General features: G+C 33.1%; 2 protein-coding genes across 7 annotated transcripts in view; one reads left to right on the top strand and one right to left on the bottom strand.

Annotated features, from left to right (window-relative positions):
• The window catches only part of LOC123513827 (lateral signaling target protein 2 homolog), a 31,835-nt gene that overhangs the window by 13,827 nt on the left and 300 nt on the right, over nt 1–17,708 (bottom strand). Inside the window, exons 1-7 of one of the 5 annotated variants that reach the window (XM_045271210.1) lie at nt 17,574–17,699; nt 15,880–16,009; nt 13,826–13,952; nt 13,484–13,580; nt 12,474–12,709; nt 10,811–11,048; nt 8,005–9,916 (exon numbers count right to left, since the gene is read on the bottom strand). In XM_045271210.1, coding sequence (XP_045127145.1) covers nt 9,722–9,916; nt 10,811–11,048; nt 12,474–12,709; nt 13,484–13,580; nt 13,826–13,952; nt 15,880–15,994 — 1,008 coding nt within the window. In that variant the 5' untranslated portion in view covers nt 15,995–16,009; nt 17,574–17,699 and the 3' untranslated portion in view covers nt 8,005–9,721. Of the gene's footprint in view, nt 1–8,004; nt 9,917–10,810; nt 11,049–12,473; nt 12,710–13,483; nt 13,581–13,825; nt 13,953–14,685; nt 14,756–15,879; nt 16,010–17,273; nt 17,438–17,573; nt 17,700–17,708 lie in introns of those variants that run through there. The other 4 variants (XM_045271209.1, XM_045271208.1, XM_045271207.1 and 1 more) reach the window with 4 other exon arrangements.
• Nucleotides 15,166–17,708, top strand: part of LOC123513828 — a 41,984-nt gene continuing 39,441 nt past the window's right edge. For both annotated transcript variants that reach the window (XR_006677457.1, XM_045271212.1), the window contains exon 1: nt 15,166–15,411. Coding sequence is in view for 1 of the 2 variants with exons in the window: in XM_045271212.1 (XP_045127147.1) it covers nt 15,388–15,411 (24 nt within the window). In the remaining variant the exon portion in view is untranslated. The remainder of the gene's footprint in view (nt 15,412–17,708) is intronic.

Raw genomic sequence — 17,708 nt, 5'->3', positions numbered from 1 at the left:
GCTGATGATCCTCTTCCTCCATTCTGCCCAAGCGGTTCCCGCAACACACGCCACCGCTCTATTTTCACCAATTTTTAACAAATAAAGCAAAAAACAGCATATGTTAATAGAGTATTTTTTTAATCAGATCCACTTGAACTATCATATCCCTGCGTATGTACCTTAACTCGCGGGACACCCTGTATAATCCAGCCGTTTTAATTATCTTATCCTCTTCAGTACCATCATACCACGAGATGTTTTCATATTAATTCTGCTTACTATTTAGTGATTTTATTCAGCTTCAAAAATTCGTATGAGATTTAAATTGTGAATCTTGTGATTTCCATACATCCTTCTTAATGTCAATAAAATTGTCTAATCGTACACAAATCTGAAGGTAAAAATGTGTCCCAGTATTGAAGGAGTAATGTAATCCAAATTATTGAAAACATTTAAGTATAAGTCCACCCACTATTGAGACAAATAATTTACTCATCTTATGCCACAGGATTAATAAAACAAAACGTATTGATATTCAATTTGATTAAATGAAATAAGCACGGACAGAGAGGCTGTCATCACAGATAATGAAGATGCGACAGCAGCCAAACTTTACCACACCCTCATGCTTCCCTGTTCAGTGCTGCCCGAGGGAAGTGTGCTGCTGTTATGGCCTAGACCTTGAAATATACATGAAAATATAATTTGCATCCTTGCATTTATTTTCTAAGGAAACTAACTTACAGCAGCAATTGCATTACACAAAACCCCTGGGCAAAACTAGTTAAGTATTTTTATGATTATTAAGAAGCTGAATGTTAATACTTTTCACGTGCCATGTTGTTGTGACTGAGCTGACCAGTGTAATCCTAGTATCAATAGACCTTAAAAAGGAACAAAAAAAGTAGTAGTAGTAGTAGTAGTAGTAGTAGTAGTAGTAGTAGTAGTAGTAGTAGTAGTAGTAGTAGTAGTAGTAGTAGTAGTAGTAGTAGTAGTAGCAAAGGTAGAAGTAATAGTAACGACAGTCTACATTGCTTTGGGACTATCTACACAAAGAACTGTGTTTCATTAAGCTGGAACAGTGTCATAGAAATAAATTAATTAATTAATAATAATAATAATAATAATAATAATAATAATAAAAAAAAAAAAAAAAATATATATATATATATATATATATATATATATATATATATATATATATATATATATATATATATATATATATATATATATATATATATATATATATATATATATATATAAGAAACAAAGTTACCATTATCAAAATGAGGAAGTTGGATGAATAAAGTTTAGACTGAGGAGAGTGATCACACACAAAATGCATACCCTCTGCAGTTTCATGGCAACTAAAGAACACTGCCATGTCCCACAACTTCTGTGACTGCATTAGTCCGGCCGCAACCAGCTCAAGTAGTAGTAATATAATTCTCTATCATCACTCAGTATCCAGTTAATAAAAATGTCATGCAAGAAGTGTAAGTATCGAATGAATGTTAGTCCAGCTTATAACATTAATGTGTTAGTACATCCAACAATTTTTCTTTACATATTCATCTAAATTTTGTTTACATAAACTGTTCTGTAAAATTTTGGATCAACTATTAACACATCATCAAATCTGGCCGACTAGCATACTTTCCAGAGGCTTCACCTCACCTCTTTGGAAAAATGAGCAAGGACATCTCTTGATTCTAACTAGTGTTTAGGCTAAAGAGCTGCCATAATTTTATAACTAAGACACAGCCAACCTCAGTTGTAAGTCAATCCATCAGAGGGAAACAGTAAGTATAGAGAACAGTAACATAAACTAAACAGCAGGCAAAATTCTTTCACTTGATGTAAACTTCACTAAATATGATTTCAGAACTCAGTATGATTAATTAATATCATCAAATATTTAAATCCAAATTAAAACTACCATAAAATACTCATAATTTTCCTTGTTACATGACTGATCTTTACATATACAATTGATATTGATATTCAATGCAGTGCTCCCCTATACATACATACATTCATATATATATTATGCAATTTTCTATTTTCTATGTTTTGATACACAAGCCTTAACATCTGCTGACATATGAATAAAAATTAATGAGCCAATCTTAAGTATTACTTCCTCTAATTCTTAGTCCCCTCAAAATCATTTACCAACAAACAAGCTTCCTGTGACACTAGTGCTTGTGCAGTGCAATTCATCTAATCTAACAACATGCTATCACAAAACAGCAGGCATGTCTGTTCATAAGTTTGCAGTCCACAAAGATTTAGTACTTAATTCTTCACCAGAAGTTATAAAGCTGCAAAGTTAGTCACAGTTAGGGCCTTCCTTTTCCTTTTGGAGTTATGTCTTTTTACTTCAAAACATTAAAACAACAATAACAATAATAATAATAATAATAATAATAATAATAATAATAATAATAATAATAATAATAATACAATAACAAGAAAAATATCTGGTGTATCAAATATGTAATATTGTTTAATTAATATCCAATGGTGTTGGATAAGGTAATACAGAGCAAAGCATTTTGAAATTTAAAAATATATTATCCCCAAGCTCAATTTACAGTACTAAAATTTAATGATTAAGTTTTTGATACACATGTAAAAATTTTCTTCCTAAAAAAAAAAAAAAAAAAAAAAAAAAAAAACAATTATAAAATCCAGATGCACCTCTGTGAGCCAAAATGAAGGCAACAAATGCTCTATATCTTTTCCTATGATACAAACATTTAATGCAAAAAGACACCTGTTTCACATCACAGGAAGCCAAACTACCGTGCATAGTTCTTAAATATACTTGTGACATTACATGGTCATAGACTAAAATATGGCAAAAAGAAAAAAGCTACAAAAATTAAATAAAAGGAATTGGAAATAAATCTATTTGATCCCTCAACACATCAATACACATGCACAGCTTAAGTAACCACATAGAAAAATATCAGAATATGTATCTTTGAATGCACATACTTAAAAGTTCAAACTTACTTAGTAATCACATATTTTCAATTACAAAACCATCTCTGATTTCACACAAAACTGAGACTAGTATCATACTTTCCAAAAATTGTTTTGAAATAATTCAATCGGTGGAGTCACACACAGAAATCTATTTTCCATCATAAAAAAGAAAACTTATCAAAGCAATACAGAAAAAATATACCTGAAGCTCTACTTTGTCAAAAATATATTCATTTGAAGACATGCTCCCAATGTATCAATGACCGGTGTCTGTATCAGGAAGAGCCACAGACCAATGAATAGCTCTGAACAACACTTAAGAGTACCATATATCACCTGAAAGATCATGGGGGTTACTATGTCTCTGATGATGCACAAATAACTAATACTAATCTGAAATCCTACATTCATAAAGATGAGATTAACCAAAGCTACACATTTAATATTCAAAATGTTTATCAGTTAAGTACTCCGGTTAAAAAACAAAACTTCTGTACCACACTTAAGTGCAGTTTAAAGAAAATTTCAAGAAACACATCACATAGCTATGTGATATATTTCTAAAGCTCTTTGACATTTGAACCATTTGATAGGTGTTCTTCAAGTTTCTCTGTGAGTCTCTGATACTTGAAGTCAATTACAGCAAGTTTTGGGAGCTTTGGGATCCAAGAGTCAAAATAAGACATTTGTATAATAGCACATCCAATTTCTCTCTCTCTCTCTCTCTCTCTCTCTCTCTGCATGCCAACATACACAGTAAGTGCTATACTCTACTTTAACTTCCTTTTGAAATATTTCAACTCTTCCTACAACACTGCTGTAGTTGTTGGTTTTGCAAATATGTCATAACATTACATATTGTGCTAATATAACAAAATAAGTTGAAAACACAAAGATTAATCTTATGGACAACATGGCTTCTTATGTCTCAAACTTCACACTTCCATTCTTTTTAATTCTTAGTTCTGTTTCACCTTTCTATGATTAAGTCACCTAACATGTCATTCTGAATAAAAAAAAAAAAAAAAAAAAGTTTTCATTCTCTCTAGGTAAAAACAGAATCAAGAACTAGAAAAGTAGTAAAAAACACTTATTAAGGTATAGACAACAAAATACAATAATATTATATAGATTCCAGATTCAAAATACAATTTGGTAATCTGGTGCCAATGATGATGGTGGACACACTGCATCACCTAGAATTAATTACAATTTATTCTAATATTACCATTTAGCTCATTTTAAGATGCACTATTTAAAAGATTCCTCCACGCACAGGATATTTTCATTACCACACAACCAAACAACACTAAGCCCTTGGTGCAATATAAAATTATCATTTAGAAATAGACACAAGATGAGTAAATACTAGTTATAGATGATTACCAAAAAATAAGGATGAGAGAATTACTACTTCTTAATCTGTGGTATAGATGGCATAACGAATGGCTATTTAGTCTGGAATGTAGTACAACCTTTGACTCTCTCTCTCTCTCTCTCTCTCTCTCTCTTTATCTATCTATCTCTCTCTCATTACAATTCTTTCAACAGGAATCAGCATACAAAACATCTTTTCAATAAAGAATTTACTAAGTTGCTAACTGGATGTTGTAAAAATCAGATGGATATAAAATAATACACTCATCAAGTGACAGCACAAGTTGAGCTCCATAAGTTGCCTACATCAACTTCCTTCTAAGTCAGTAACTATGAGAATACAACAAATAGCATTTTCACTTTGGAATGTTACTTCACAAGTTCTAAATTTTGCCAAGAACTTAAGGGATACCATGTAAAAAGGGAGGGCTTATCTTTTGAAGTCTTGCACTTTTCTGTAGATGTACATAATTCAAATTCCAATAAGAATGTACTTGCTTCCTGACCATTAATAAAATTAATAAAAATTGGGACACTGATAAAGAACCATGTGTGTTTTGGGGTCCGAGGGGTCTCCAAGCGCACGGGATCGAATCCTGTCCACAGTCCGAGTGTAGGTTGGGTTTCCTCACTCGGGGCAATGGTATCCTAGCGGGTGGGCTTTGAGATAGGAGGTGCCCAAAAAGTATCCCCTTTAACCCATAAATTCCCGTGAAAAACTCCACATGGTATAAAAAAAAAAAAAAAAAAAAAAAAAAAAAAAAAAAGAGAGAGACCCTCAATGTTCAAGATCCGTTGAGCTCCCACAACAGAGCTGGTGAAGAACATGATTCTAAGACTCACAGACTCTGCAATGTCAGCTTTCTTCCTGATAACATGCAATGAAGAGTGTTCCTCATTAAAATGTGAATATGTATGCTTTATATCATCATAATACACCCAAAGTAGATATAGTGTGTGTGTGTGTGTTTCACTGTTTGATCTGCTGCAGTCTCTGACGAGACAGCCAGACGTTACCCTACGGAACGAGCTCAGAGCTCATTATTTCCGATCTTCGGATAGGCCTGTGTGTGTGTGTGTGTGTGTGTGTGTGTGTGTGTGTGTGTGTGTGTGTGTGTGTGTGTGTGTGTGTGTGTGTGTGTGTGTGTGTGTGTGTGTGTGTGTAAACATTATTAATGAGTGCGTCAGTGAGTGAATGCACACATGTGCACATCGCTTATTAATACTGAAATTGGGAATTGCTACAAATTTAAGCTTCCATAGCATTTTCATGCAAAAACTATTAACAAAATTTTCACCACTATCCTTTCTATAACTTCAACAATTATATGTTGGCAGTTCTATATTTCGTGCATCAAAATAAATACATAAAATATCATTTATGGCAAAAAATAATAATAACATAACTCTTTGAAGGCAAGATGCTTATTATCACCTTTACTTTAAGTTCTTATTGCTAATGTGTGTGTGTGTGTGTGTGTGTGTGTGTGTGTGTGTGTGTGTGTGTGTGTGTGTGTGTGTGTGTGTGTGTGTGTGTGTGTGTGTGTGTGTGTATATATATATACTATATATATATATATATATATATATATATATATATATATATATATATATATATATATATATATATATATATATATATATATATATATATATATATATATATATATATATATATATATATATATATATATATATATATATATATATATATATATATATATATATATATATATATATATATATATATATATATATATATATACATATATATAATGAGTAATCACTGAAATGGAGTTTGAACTTCCTATCTTCAAGCCCCTTGCCTCTGGTGTCAAGAAAAATAGTTTCAAAAATGTTTGTGATAAAGAATTATCTTTTATAGGAGCAAACAAAACTCATTGTGTGATAGAATAACACTGAGTAGCAGGCTCAAGTACTGGAGTGTAGATGCATTAGACTTCTTTTGTGAGTAAACTGCTTCCTTATATATTTTGTGACAAACACTCTTTTCACTCTAGGGCTATCCGTGAGAAGGATGCTGAAGTTATGAAAAAGAAAGGAAGAACATCAGGAAATAGAGTCAACTCTACATTATACATTATACACTAATCCCTTATATCCCTTCCATTCCTGGTAGACCACTGAGTTATTTCCAGGAATCAGCTTTTGATCACATAGTGATCTGCAAATTACAATTTACTGTTAAGCTCAAAATTCTGCTAAATAAAAATTTTTTGTCATAAGTTCTATTGACACCTGGTGCAAGGGGACACCAAAAGTGGGAGTCTTACAGTATTTATCTCTCATGACAAATATATATATATATATATATATATATATATATATATATATATATATATATATATATATATATATATATATATATATATATATATATATATATATATATATATATATATATATGTATGAGGAAACTCAGGAGTTGCAGGAGTATTTTTTCTCTAACATTTGCCTACAAGGCTTCTTCAGAGAATCATCCTCTGAAGAAGCCTTGTAGGCTAAACGTTAGAGAAATAAAGTACTCCTGCGACTCCTGAGTTTCCACACCACCAACCCACCAATCTGTTCCACTTCATAGCATATATATATATATATATATATATATATATATATATATATATATATATATATATATATATATATATATATATATATATATATATATATATATATATATATATATATATATATATATATATATATATATATATATATATATATATATATATATATATATATATATATATATATATATATATATATATATATATATATATATATATATATATATATATATATATATATATATATATATATATATATATATATATATTGGCAGATAAGATGACTTTCAGATAATGCTATCCCAAATTTCAGTTGGAATTTCCTAATTTTAGGTGTTATCAGTGGTATAAGATGATACCAAAACCATTAAACCATCTTTGGTGAAGTTTGGTTCAATTAACACACAACTGAGGTGGTGATGTATTGTACATGCCAGTACAATGAATAAAAAACCTTGAATGTATTACCACTAATAAGACACCATAATCTTAACTGCAAAACTTAATTTAGAGTAAATTTCCCATCAAGTATTTTTGTACATTATCATGTCAATGGATGGATGGATGAAGAGAATGAAAAGTTATATGCAGTATGATCAGTTATCCTGAACCTAAATAAACCTTTGTCTTATGCCACCTGTGTGTATCTGGCTGCTGGCCGTAATCTGCCCTACATATCATGTTTCTTTTGATTAGATACATTGACAATCTTCAAGTGTTTCTCAGTACATAAACTTCAGCCCTCTACAACATTACAAGTTGAAAAAATTCATATGCTCCCCAGATTGCTTTCCTTTGCAGCTTTGATTGGGATTCCATGCGTTGAACACCTCCATATAGCTCCCCCTTTAGCTTTGAGAAAAACTGGGGAAATTTCCCACAACCTTTCACTTCATTGATTCATATATAATGCCAGTAGATTGCTATTTTACATTGTCTAACTTTCCAAAAGGTGTAATATAAGGTCATTAGTTTTGTATCTGGTGTACAGGACAACCTTTTTCCCCTTTTTCTAGAATGATTGAAGTGCCATCTTATATACTGAAATATATGGTGTGTGTGTGTGTGTGTGTGTGTGTGTGTGTGTGTGTGTGTGTGTGTGTGTGTGTGTGTGTGTGTGTGTGTGTGTGTGTGTGTGTGTGTGTGTGTGTACATATAAGCATTAACAGTTAGAAGTGAGTCAATATTATATAGATGACTAACTCTTGTATACTATAAGACAAGAAGGAATGTTAAGTAGCAAGAAATAGAAAAAACAATGATAATATTCCAGACAGGAACGAACCTATTTTTATAATCAACGAACATTGTGGGACCTGACATACGTAATCACTTAAAATTTCTATCACTATGGATATTTCTAATTTTGAATGGCTATATGTGGGATATCAAATATAATAAATGTGATATTTAGCAGAAAAATAATGTGTGGAATCCCATCCACCACTCAATATACAGCTTAAGTTTTCATATATATATATTCTATATAATCAACTATGGCATTTGCTATAATTATAATGGATATTCACATCTATGTTGTTTATATATATATATATATATATATATATATATATATATATATATATATATATATATATATATATATATATATATATAAACTGCCTACAATAAAGATTCTAAATCTTGAACAGGAAAAGACATTTACCAGGTCCCAAGTAGTGCTCACCTCTTCATGACAAACTTGCCCCAATGGATGGTGTAAAATTTCTTAATAAATTATATCCACAAATTTTGTAACAATTACATGAAAAAAAATATAAGTTATCCCTTACATTTACTAAGGTTATAAATGAAGCAATGTACTATTCTTTTCATCATATCACAAGTTGTTACAAAACAAGTAATCATACACAGAACGCTCAAACAAGCAGTTTGTATTTCCATCACATTAGTCTGGAAAATTAACATTCTACATAGATGAAATAGAATGGCAATCCGGTGATTAAGAGAGTAGGATAGACAGACAGAATATAAAAAAAAAATAAATAAATAAATAAATAATAATATAAATCCACCAAAGAAAATTGGAACAGATGAGCAGCAGATGAAGATGAAAGGAGACGGTTGGGAGACATCTTTGTCCTGCACTAGACTAGTTATGGCTGCCAATCACTATGACGATTATGATGATGACAGCACTAATGTTGATGAGGATGAATCATGATTCCCAAAATTTTGACTTTACCATAACAATATTCAAATACTGATTACTCTTTACAACTAATAACATTTATGTTACAATTAAACACACTAGTTAAACAAAATGTAAAATAAAAATATTAAAGGTAATAAAATGAAAATATATAAACCAGTCTTTTTAAAGGTTGATAAAAAAATAAAATATGTAGCTGAAAGTTCCATAGCACTCATTCAATGCCAATGGGACAAGCAATACATGCAGAGATTGAGGCTTTATATATTCAGCTCAAATACTCACTCCTTAAATTTTCATAATAATTATTGACTACAGTAGAAATTGCATGTGTAAGCAATTGTTCACAATAAAATTACAATAGCAGCCACTAATAAGTGAACAGAAGACAAGTTCACTTTTAAGACTTCAAAGTGAAAATTTGAGTATCGTCGGTCTCCTCTGGAAATAGCTGTACAAAAATCAGGAACACATAAGATGTATATATATATATATATATATATATATATATATATATATATATATATATATATATATATATATATATATATATATGGGTCCCACCTTGCATTTATTCTTTTTTTCTTTTGTGTGTGTGTGAATATTACTGAGCTGTGAGAGATGCCATAGCCCGTATAAGAGCTGTATTCTCTTGCCGAAGATTAGAGCGTTCAGTGGAGGCTTGAGTCAACTCTCCACTCAGTATAGACAACCGAGATTCTAACGAGGTGATGCGGCGGTCTCTCTCCTCCAATAAACCCAATAACCGACGATTTTCTTCTCGGGCACTCTCCAGCAGCTGTAAAGATTATATGGCAATTACTAGCTGGTACTGAAATGCAGCTTGACAATATAGTATTTATGACACTTGGCTCTAAAATCAAGAGATCCCAAGTTTGAATCTCAAGATCATTGGACTAATGTTCTTCAACACTTACGATCCTATTTACCTAACAATAATAGATAAAGAAAATAATCAGAGAATTTGTTGTCTTGATTCTCCACAGACACAAAAGGCTAACAATCCTACACTCAATATGAAGGTTGTATTTGTGACTATGTAATCAACTACTAACTTCTGATTCTATATATAAGTATGCCTCACCTTACATCATTAATTAATTCCAGTGATAAATACTCGTTACCCTCCTTTGTACAGCAGACATGACATATTCAATTATGGTGTCTTAATCACAGTTTGCATGCTAATATTATCTGCAGGCATGGACAAGGCAACAACTCATGCTATTGAGGCCCATACTTTCAAATGTTTCTGCATCTTATCTAAAGGACTCTAGAGGAAATTATTAGGTTTTTAATTACTTTCATGATCTTGTTGATAGTTTAACAAAAATAAAGCATTTATGGCTGAAGAAGAAATATCCACAATAACCCAACAAAGTATCTAAGCAAAGTTTGAAAATAGTCCTTAAAAAACATGGTATTTAAAGAACATGAGTTAAAGTGCAAATGAACAAAGGACTGATGGATGATCATAACCTGAGGCAACATTATTCTTGATCATACTGGGTAGCAAATGTGGCAGAAATCATCACCACATGTAAGGGGAAACACTGCTACCAAGAACACCTCAATGCAGCCAATATTTTCAAACAAAATATGGCAAATAGACAAATAAATAAATAAGAATTATGAAAAAGTTCTTGTGTGTTAATAAATGTTCAGTACTTACTTCATCAACACTCTCTGAAGTAGGTGTTGCAGGTCGGCCATTGGCAGGAGGCCGTGTAGCCTGAAGAGTGGTGGTAGCATGTGTGGTGGTAGCATGTGTGGTGGTAGCATGTGTGGTGGTAGCATGTGTAGTGGTGATGGCTGATGAGGCAGGCTGCACTAGGGACAAGGTGGAGTCACTCATGGTCAAGGAGTCATAATCTTGGTTATCCTCATCATCAGCTTCAAGGTCACTTGGGCTGAAAGTCAACATAGGAGATATAACAATACTAAATCCAATAATAAAATATAATATATATATATATATATATATATATATATATATATAAATAAATATATATATATATATATATATATATATATATATATATATATATATATATATATATATATATATATATATATATATATATATATATATATATATATATATATATATATATATATATATATATATATATATATATATATATATATATATATATATATATATATATATATATATATATATATATATATATATATATATATATATATATATATATATATATATATATATATATATATATATATATATATATATATATATATATATATATATATATATATATATATATATATAAATAAATAGATACACTATGGAATAGGCTGTACAGTATCAAATAGGTCCATGCTAAAGGCAGGTTCACACATGTCAGTATGTGACTGAAATTACAAGATGGTAGACTTTCCAACTGAATATCTGTGCCTAGCAACTGGAGAAACCAGTCTCAAAACAAAACCAACATTTTGGTAATTTTCAGTTGATTTGCGACTTTGTTTGCGCTGTGACATCATGGAGCAAGGTTTGAAAATGCAGTGTCCAGATGTAGAGATGTTGGAGTTAGTGAAGGAAAAATAGCACATCTGGGGGTCCCAGATGTGCTAAAAGCTTACGCAAATTTACATGCAATGAGATGGCTGCCTCTTTCCAGGGTGTTGTTAGAGATGAGGATTGAATACTTGCGATGATTTAATTGAAGCGTCACCGGAGGAAGACATCTTGTTGGGTAGCTGTTTGTTTACATTTACTTCCCGCCAACCAGCCGATACTTTACAGTCGCTATGTGTCAATGTGTTCCAACTGGAAGGGCTCTGTCAATACTTCTAACGACTTGCAATTTCAGTCCCATATTGACGTGTGAACCCACCTTAGTTTTGTGAAAATATATAAATTGCACATAAAAATATACTTATGAATTAATTCTAATATCATAGTGGAACCTCACCATTTGTCCACCTCGCTAAGCATACAACTCATCATTCATCCAACTTCTTCACGAAAAATTCAACTCGTCATTTGTACGCTTGTCCCACAATTTGGACTGCATCATCTTGTTACTGGTTGCATCACACTATCACTTCTGGTCAGCCTCATGCTAAACTCGACATGCTAAGCATCTTCCATGTAAGCTTAGTGAAACTTTGTGCTAATTCCTTGCTATTTTTTTCTATTGAAATTAATGCAATCATTTGTCAAGAAAAGATTAGTGACTCAACCAAGCATAAAAGGAAAGCAGTGAGAATGACACTTGAATTGAGAAAAGCTTATTGGTAAGTTTAAAAATGGAATTCATGTCTCTAAATGTAAGACAATGAAGGTTAATAATAAAACAAAGACAGACCTTTTGTTTCTGTGACTTGTGAATTTCTTGTGCTTGTGATCAGCCATCGGTGTAGAGCCTTGATTTGCTGAATGGTGATGGTGGTGGTGGTGGTGGTGATGATGATGATGGTGGTAGTCCCCTGAACTGGGAGTAGCCTTTTCTTTCTCTGGATGTTCGTTGTAATGAGTGTTGCGTCGGGTCTCAGCTGTCATGGACAGAAGCTCTTCATCTTCACCAGTGCTCCCTCCAGTAGACTGAGAAAAAAAGTTATTAATAATTTCATAAAAGATTTGAAAAACTAATCTAACAAGCAATTTGACACCTGTCACTGAAAGTTGGTGATAAAATTATAAAAGGCAGCAGCCAACCACATTAATGAGAACAGTTAGAAGAAACTGATAGTACTACAGCAAAACTAGATGACAGGAAATTATGCTATCATTATATTATCAATACATGGTACTAAATGGCTGTTTCAAAGTGCAACCACAATCAGTAGTTATCACAGCAGGAGTTGCATCTCATAATAGCTACCTGTGCCTAAACTCACCAACAGAAGGATGCTCAGGAATTCACTCAGGTAAACAGATCACTCCTACTGATAATAAGTCTGTAACACATCCAACACCAACACCTTCATGTATCAGTTTAAAAATAAATGCAAAACATTTAGGAATTACAAATAAATGAACAACAGCTAAACTCAAGGCTGTCAATACAAAAGATATCTTGGGATCAATAAGAACAAGGGACCTCCCACAAGAAAAATATTATAAGGAAATGGCTGTCATTGGCCTTTCTCTTCTCTTTGTACCTTTTGCATGACAGCCTATTCTTCTTCTGAACTCATATTTTCTATGAATGCCCTTTTTTCAGTCACAGCCATTCTTTTTTACTCATTCAATCATAATTCTTCACTCCACTGCTCACTCTTCACAAGTCACATATTTCTTCAGCACATCTGACCATAGCTTATAGTGGCACTAGCAAAAATGTCATTATCAGTAAATCTCTATAATTATGCTCACCTCAGTGGAAGGAAGGTGAACGACACCAGTACTCCGTCTCTTCTCTCGCAGTTTTCGCCTGTCACGTTGTTGCTTCCCCTTGTTAGTGTGATTGGGTCTAGCAATAAAATTACAACTAATGAAAATGGAAATTCCACATGGATTACATGAATTATATTTGTAGTAAGTGTGAACTCCAATCCTGAGTTACCACAAGTCATTTCAATACATGGGAGCCAAATATAGGTCACCAAAATTAAAAATAGCCTTCACATCATGTGATGTAAGTCACACTTACATACTGTTCATCATAAAATGTATGTCACAGTTTATGACCTCTATGCTATGTGAGTTTTGTCTTACCTGTTCATCCTCTTCTCTTTAAGCCTGGTGGCTGGCTTGGGGCTTGCGTCGTGGTCCTGAGACCCAGGGAAAAGACCTCCAGTGCCAGTCTCCCTCTCACTGGCCTCACCTTCTTCATCAGCTTCACCTACCAAGGGTTTTCTTTTAGTGTGTAATATTCTATATTGTACTTTCAAACTTTCCATTTACAAGGCCATAAGAGCCATGCCTTGACCTTCTTAGCATAAACATTCCAGCCATTTTGAAAAGCACTTAAAACTGTCCATACTACAATAGTACAGTGGAGGCGACCACTGCAGATAGTAAAAGGCAGTAAATAACAGAGATATGTGTGCTTATATGATAGGACTGTCATACCAACTGTAACAACAGAAAACAAAATATAAAATATTTAACAGACATTTACTAAAGATAAGATGTATGGGGATTGGGGACACATTACTTGAGCAGTGTATCATGGGGTTATATGGCAAGATGGATTGAAAAATGCAGATCTGTGTTTATGTAAATAAGGATATTTGCTGAGAATTAGAAAGAATACCTTTAACTGGTTTGATCAAATAGGCAAGTGACAGCAAGTTAAAATAAATGGAGAGAGGTCAGCTAAATCTAAGCTGAATGAAATAAGTGAAAATATGAGTGAGAGTTAGGAAATGGATGGATGTTATGTGACTAACAAAGAACAGTGATATGAAAGGAATACAAAAAGAAAAAAAATTCTTGGCACAGTACCAAAAACGAACAAACCTCTACTTTTGTCATAATTATCAGGTTAATAATAATAGTGATCCTTGAAAGAATGTAAAACTATCATATGTGACAAACTACAGCAAAAAGCAAGACTTCTCAATAGTACATACAGACTTCCTGCAGAACCTCCATAATGCAGAAATGCTAACTTTCTAAGACTGATCACTAAGGCCAGATTGGCTGGTGAAGTAGATATAAAACATGCATACTTAAGATAAGGGAGATAAAGTGAACACACGAAGTTGCCATGTGCTAAATAAATTCTTGTGTGTTCATCTATTTATATATTCATTTCCCTCTTCTTCTATATCCACTTTTCTATACAATTAGTTAAAACCACCCTTTACAGGGAGAAAGCAAATCTTATGCCTTGCAACCCCAAGGAATGTAAATACAAAAGAAACTACCAATTCTCAAGTTAAATAGTGATAATTACTGTAATCTCTTCTTTGGACTGTGCTTGCCAGGAAACAAAAGCAGCTCAAACTGAACCATAAAGAGAGCTTTATAAATAATCCCCAGATTGCAGCTCAACAACATAGCCATATCAAATAATGAAAATTGGTTTTTCATTTGCTTAATAGCACCTAAAAATGCACTCCACTATATTTACTCTATTCCAAATCTGTGTACTTTCATACTTCAGTTAGTAATACATTATATAATAAAAGCTGGTACCCCTACACTGCCGAGTACAAGGCTACTTCACTGGAAGAGATGAGTCATAAGTCTGTTGCCACTGATAACATCAGCAGGTTACTCTGGCATCTGTGTACATTAATCTCAAGTTTTCACCCTATAACAACAAATCCATGCAGTTGAAGTTGTTCTATTATGTAAGTACAGCTCATCTGTATTTCACACACTAATTACTGAAAAAAAAAAAAAAAATTTAAGTAAAGGATTACCATGTACACATAGAGTAAGGATATAGTATAACCACAATACACATTCATTTGTAAAATGACATAAATAGTATTATATATTAAATAAAAGCTGCAGTGTCTAAAAATTTATAAGGCTTAAAAGAATACAATCAAGCTATATCAAACCAGAAGAATGAAAGAACAGTGCTTCAAATGTCAGGACTATGGTGATGATGATGGACAGATTCGAAGACTTACTTTTTTTTTTTATTATTATTTTTTGCCTTTGTTCTCTGTATCACAACCATAGCAGAACTTTTACCACTGCTAAACTAAAATAAACTTCTCTTCTCCAACAACACATAAATCCAGGAATAATAATGCTGAATCATGTCTTTTCATCTAGTCATTCAAAAGAAAACACAATCAAAAACATACCTGGGCGGGAGGGTGGGTTGATGTTTCTGGCTCGAGCTGTGCGGATGCGAGACCTGCGTGAAGACGTCTCAAAGTCCAGGTCAACGTCCTCCTGGCTGACCGAGCTTGAGGCCATGCTGTTGCTTCACTCCTACAACATATCCCTTCACTGTTATATCATTCCTTCTCAAGGAATACCTATCCATAAATAAATTTAAATAGAAATACTCTTAACACAATTCTTACGTAACTACTTAAAAAATAGCTAATCCTAAAAAGTGCAAAAGTAACACTCAAAGAATCCCAATCTTTTTTCAGTCATGGTGCCTGATATATGCTGGCTACTTGTCCATCAAATAGGACATTAGAGGATTAATTGGTGGAGTTTATTTTGGGGTAATGGTCCTGTTAAGGTTAATGAAGTCACCTGGTTAGAGATCAGCTTGGGTTCCTCTAATTCCACCTAAGACTTCCTGGGAATAACATGCACATTTAGGTATGTTATTTTTTTAATAACCTTAATTAATAACAATAATAAATAACATAATATTTAGGTATTACTTTATATAACATACAAATATGGAATAAAATACACATAGGTACTACCTATGGAGTCTGATCAACAAGACAAAAATTAATAAAGAGTTAGTTCACAATATTAAGTCTAAAAAGATATTTATGAGAATATATATGGTTTCACTTACAATGATAATCCTTAACATAAAATACCCCTTCAAAAGCATCACAAAAAACACTAAAAAGTTTATCTCTTGGCATGATAAACTGATCATGAAAAAAATCACCTCAGACTGAAGCTCCAACAGGCAACTCACCATATATAGAAGCTAATGTCACCAATCGCACTAAGATGACTATCAATGCCTGAGTTATTTTTGGCCGTCCTTCACTTAGTTCACTGTCCTGTCACCAAGGTGCTGTTTGGTTAATACACTTCCACATGCATAGACAAGAATAAAAATAATGTCTGGTTTCATTACTGTTTCCAATGATACACCGTATGTAACTATAGCCATTTGAATATCACTGATTGGAGCACTTTTATGCCTATCTTATCCTGTCAGAAATTAATCATATGTTGACCTTATGGAGGGCACCTAGGGCTGGGCAAAGGCCCCCTTCAGGAAGTTGCAAAATGATGAATTAGATTAACTTACCTTAATAGGGGGAGAGCTCTAGTAGGTTAGGTATTATGATAGGGGAAGAGGTATTGGTTGAAACTGCAAATTTAGCCAATGTCCTAACATTCGACCTTCTTGTCAGTATATGAGAATATTTGGACCACCACTAATTCAGTCACCACAGACCTCACCTATCTAAGGAACAGAATTCACGGGTAAACCTAAAGAGGAAGACAATTTGTTCACCGCGCAATATTGTGCATTGTCAATATTTACCATGGCGAATGTGTACCAACACGGCAACTACTGATAGTGATAATTGGCTTCACTCAACTTTGTCACTACATCACGGTTCCCTGACACTGGCCACAGCACTGTAACACGGATCTGCGGCCATCCAGCCCCGTGACGGGTGGTAAGTGCTGGCGGCTCAGGTGTCAAGTGCCCCGGGTGACAGCACGCAGCTGACCCATATTTGTGACGCAAGGCTGTGAGACGCACTACACCCATTGGACGCTGTCCTGGCCACGCCTTGCCACGCCAACCACTGTCACACCTATGCCTGCTACTTCTTACCTGAGATGACCTGGTCAGACCTCGATCGCCTCACTTAGGGCTGCTAGTGTCACTGTTACGGCCCTTATCCTCCCCGTTCGATGTGCTCCGATGTCAACAGTTTGTAATGGAGGGATTCAACACACTATGTTGACT

The sequence above is a fragment of the Portunus trituberculatus genome, chromosome 37, assembly GCF_017591435.1.
Source record: "Portunus trituberculatus isolate SZX2019 chromosome 37, ASM1759143v1, whole genome shotgun sequence".
NCBI classification, from domain to species: Eukaryota; Metazoa; Arthropoda; class Malacostraca; order Decapoda; family Portunidae; genus Portunus; species Portunus trituberculatus.
The sequence above is the reverse complement of the archived record's forward strand: the minus strand, read 5'-3'. Positions and strand labels throughout refer to the sequence as shown.